The 3,752-nt window shown below is 53.1% G+C and overlaps 1 protein-coding gene across 1 annotated transcript in view; it reads right to left on the bottom strand.

Moving 5' to 3' along the window:
- Positions 1-3,752, bottom strand: part of Plin3 (perilipin 3) — a 12,786-nt gene that overhangs the window by 3,171 nt on the left and 5,863 nt on the right. The window contains exon 5 of the mRNA XM_005357855.3: positions 1,951-2,248. Coding sequence (XP_005357912.1) covers positions 1,951-2,248 — 298 coding nt within the window. The remainder of the gene's footprint in view (positions 1-1,950; positions 2,249-3,752) is intronic.

Here is a 3,752-nt window from a genome sequence, read left to right as displayed (position 1 = left end):
CCAGGACAGGCTCCAAAGCCACAGAGAAACCCTGTCTCGAAAAAAAAAAAAGCAAAAAAATAAATAAATAAATATCCAACCTCACTCTGCAAAACAAAAGAAAAAATGAAAGAAAGAAAGAAAGAAAGAAAGAAAGAAAGAAAGAAAAGCAGAAGGTAGTGGAACAGGAAACAGGCTTGTAAAGATGTGCTCCATCCTGACTGGTCTAATACAAAGCCAACTGGCCAATAGCCCGGCAGTAGAGGGGCAGGCAGGGCTGGCAGGCAGAGAGAGTAAGTAGGAGCAGGAATCCAGGCTCAAGAAACGAGGGAGAAAGAGAGGCCGTCTGGGCCAGCCAGGCAGCCACCAGCAGTCAGACACGGAGGAAGCAGGAAAGGAGGGCACACAGAAGGAAAGAGAGGTAAAAAGCCCCGAGGCAAACTCAGACGAAGAAAAACGGGTTAATATAAGTTACAGAGCTAGTGGGACAAGCCTAAACTAAGGCCGAGCATTCATAATTAATAATAAGTCTCCATGTCACTATTTGGGGGCTGGCAGTCCAAGAAAGCCTGCTACAGAGGAGGATACAGGAGGATGGATCCTGGGGCTCCCCTGGACAGCCAGCTTAGCCAAGTCTTGTGAGCCCCAAGTCACTGATGCCCTATTTCAAAAAAACAAGGGGAAGAGTGGCTGGGGCAGACAGAGGCTCACCTGTGGCTTTGGCAGACACATTCAGAGGTCTTTGAGACAGCACGACAGAAAGTCAAATCCCAGGGCTTTTTGCTTTGTTTATTTGTTTTTTGAGACAGCATCTCACTGTGTAGCCCAGGCCAGACTCAAATTCATAGACATACGCCTGCCTCTGCCTCCCAAGTGCTGGGATTAAAGGTGTGTGGGATCACGCCAGGCAAAATCTTATGTTTTGAAAAAAAAATTTTTTTCCTTCCATTTCTCCTTACACAGTAGATTTTCAAAGGAAAACAGCTACATTTTGGTCCAGGCCATCTGGTTTGTAGCTCTCTTGGAAGCTGGGGACCGCACCCCGGGAAGTGAAAGGAGCCCTGTGTTCTTAGCCAAGGCAAGGGCAGGAAGCCATGGGCAGAGTGTGGTGTGACATAGGAAGAGACAGGCCTGTGTCTCTGGGAGACGGGCAGCTCAACTGACCTCCAACTCCAGAGCCCTGCCATTCACCTCCCGAGTACTGGGGTGACTGGTGTGCTACCATGACTGTCTGTTGTGCCGGTGACAGAACCCAGGGCCTCAAATGCGCTAGGTAAACGCTCTATCCACAGCTCAGTCTGAAGCTAATTCTGGTATTTGAGACAGGGGCTTGCTATGGAACTGGCCTAGAACTGCTCCAGTTTCCTTCCTCAGCCTCTCAGGTGCTGGTGACATGTACAGGCCCCTTGCTTGGGCTCCTAAGCTAGCTCCACAAGCCTCTGCTAATCCTTACAAGCCACCTGGGTCCTATAGGACATGTGTCCTCACCAGGGATGTAGCTGGGAGGTCAGTGGCTAAAACCAAGCCTGCTCAGGCAGGAGCTGCCGCCACAGGGCTTCTGGTTCCTGTTTGGACACTGCACCCCACCCTTGCCCAGGCTGGTGTCTGCTGATCTGCTGAGGTGCAGGCAAGTCTCCCCCACAAAGGGTCACTGTTGGCTAGGAGTGGGCGTTGCTCTCGTTTGCATGAATACATGCCACTGCCACTCAAAACCCACAGAGCTGCAGGCTCATGGCCAGCCTAAGAGGAACTGAGACCTCTATGGATGGTGATACTTGGGAGGTAGAGGCAGGGGGATCATCCCTGAACCAATGGCTCAGGGGGAAAAGGCTTGTTGTCAAGACTGAATTTGATTCCTGGAACCCACATGGTGGATGGACAGAATCTACCAGAGGACGTGGAGGGCTGAGGGCAGAGGAGGGTACCCTCTTGGGGGAGGACCAAGCATAGGGCCGGGGTAAGAACACTCACCCAGCTCTGCATCCGTCAGGGGCAGGCGGTTGTCCGCCCAGGCCTCTGATTTTACCAGCACCGTGTCCACTCCGCTAATCACCATCTGTCCCACTCGGGAGCCCATGACTGACTGGACGCCGCTGGTCACTGCTGACTTGGTCATGTCCACGCTACTCTGTACAGCCCCCCGGGTCACATCCACTGCTCCGGTCACCCGAGTGGTCACTGTGTCCTTTGCACTGATCACTGAGTTGGACACCATTTCTTTGGCCCCAGATACTGTAGATGACACCAGTTCCTTAGTGTCCGCCAGAACCTGCAAGACGGGACACGTGAAGGTCATTCTGCACCCGGATCTCCCACTCAGAGAGGCCAGAGGGGGGTCATTCCCGTGTGGTGAAGACTTTAGCAGAGGCAGGCAGATCTCTGTGAGTTCGAGTCCATCCTGGTCTACAAGAGCTAGTTCCAGGACAGCCAGGGCTACACAGAGAAACCTTGTCTCAACACATGCAGGTGCACACACACATACACATACACACACGACTTCATAGTTGGGTATGTGGCACACACAGGTCTTTAATCCCAGCACTGGGGAGGCAGGTGGATTCTGTCAGTTGGACTCCAGCTTGGGCTACACAGTGAGTTCTAGGTCAGCCAAAGCTACAATCTCAAAAAAAAAATTAAAATGCAGTAACTTTCTAAATTCAAATCACACCCAGCTGTGTGTTCTCAGGCAAGTCACGGAATCTCTCTGTGCCTTTGCTTTTTATTTGAAGGTGCTTCTGGCTGAACCTGCATCTTTCCCAATTAGTTAAAAATTAAAAAAAAAGATTTATATTATTTTTATTTAAGTGTATACATCAATATAGGTATATGTTCTGTGTGCAGGGGCCCTTGGGGGCCACCTGGAGTTCCAGGCAGTTGTGAGCTACCTTCAGGTAGCTCAGCTACCATTTCACTGGGTACTAGGAACCAAACTCAGGTCCCAGGGAAGAACAGCACTCTTGACCACTGAGCCATTTCTATAGCCAATTAATCATGTAAGAAAGTAAATAGTTTACATTTCTTTTTACGTGTGTGTGTGTTGTGTGTGTGTGTGTGTGTGTGTGTGTGTGTGTAGGTCGGAGGACAACAGGCAGTCAGTTCTATCCGACTCTGTGGGTCCTTGGGGATAGAACTGAGGCTCTCAGACCTGACTGCAGGTCCTCACTGAGCTATCCCTGGCTGGCTCCAACCCTAAATTCACTGTGTAGCTGTGATCTATGCTACAGCCCGGGTTCAAATGCCAGTTTGGCCACACATTCATCCCGCTTGTCCCGTGTAGCCCAGAGGGTAAAATGACCTTCCAAGCACCCAGAACGGAAACACAGCTCAGCCCCTCCCAAATGCAAAGCCCAGAGCCACAGCACAGGCTTTGTTAGAAGAATCAGGAGACTCTGACCCTGAACTGCTCCTTGCGAAGGACACCTCGAAACAGAACTGTGTCAGGATAAAAAGAGCTGGGAGTGGTGGGAGCGCTCGCTGCTGGGTTCTGGGAGCAGTGGGGGCACTCGCGGCTGGGAGCGGTGGGGGCACTCGCTGCTGGGAGTGGTGGGGGCGCTCGCGGCTGGGAGCGGTGGGGGCGCTCGCTGCTGGGAGTGGTGGGGGCGCTCGCGGCTGGGAGCGGTGGGGCGCTCGCGGCTGGGAGTGGTGGGAGCGCTCGCTGCTGGGTTCTGGGAGCAGTGGGGGCACTCGCGGCTGGGAGCGGTGGGGGCGCTCGCGGCTGGGAGCGGTGGGGGCGCTCGCGGCTGGGAGCGGTGGGGGCGCCGCTGGGAGCGGTG

The sequence above is a fragment of the Microtus ochrogaster genome, chromosome 22 (genome assembly GCF_000317375.1).
Source record: "Microtus ochrogaster isolate Prairie Vole_2 chromosome 22, MicOch1.0, whole genome shotgun sequence".
NCBI lineage: Eukaryota > Metazoa > Chordata > Mammalia > Rodentia > Cricetidae > Microtus > Microtus ochrogaster.
Note: the sequence above shows the minus strand (reverse complement) of the source record. Positions and strands in the feature narration are given on the sequence as shown.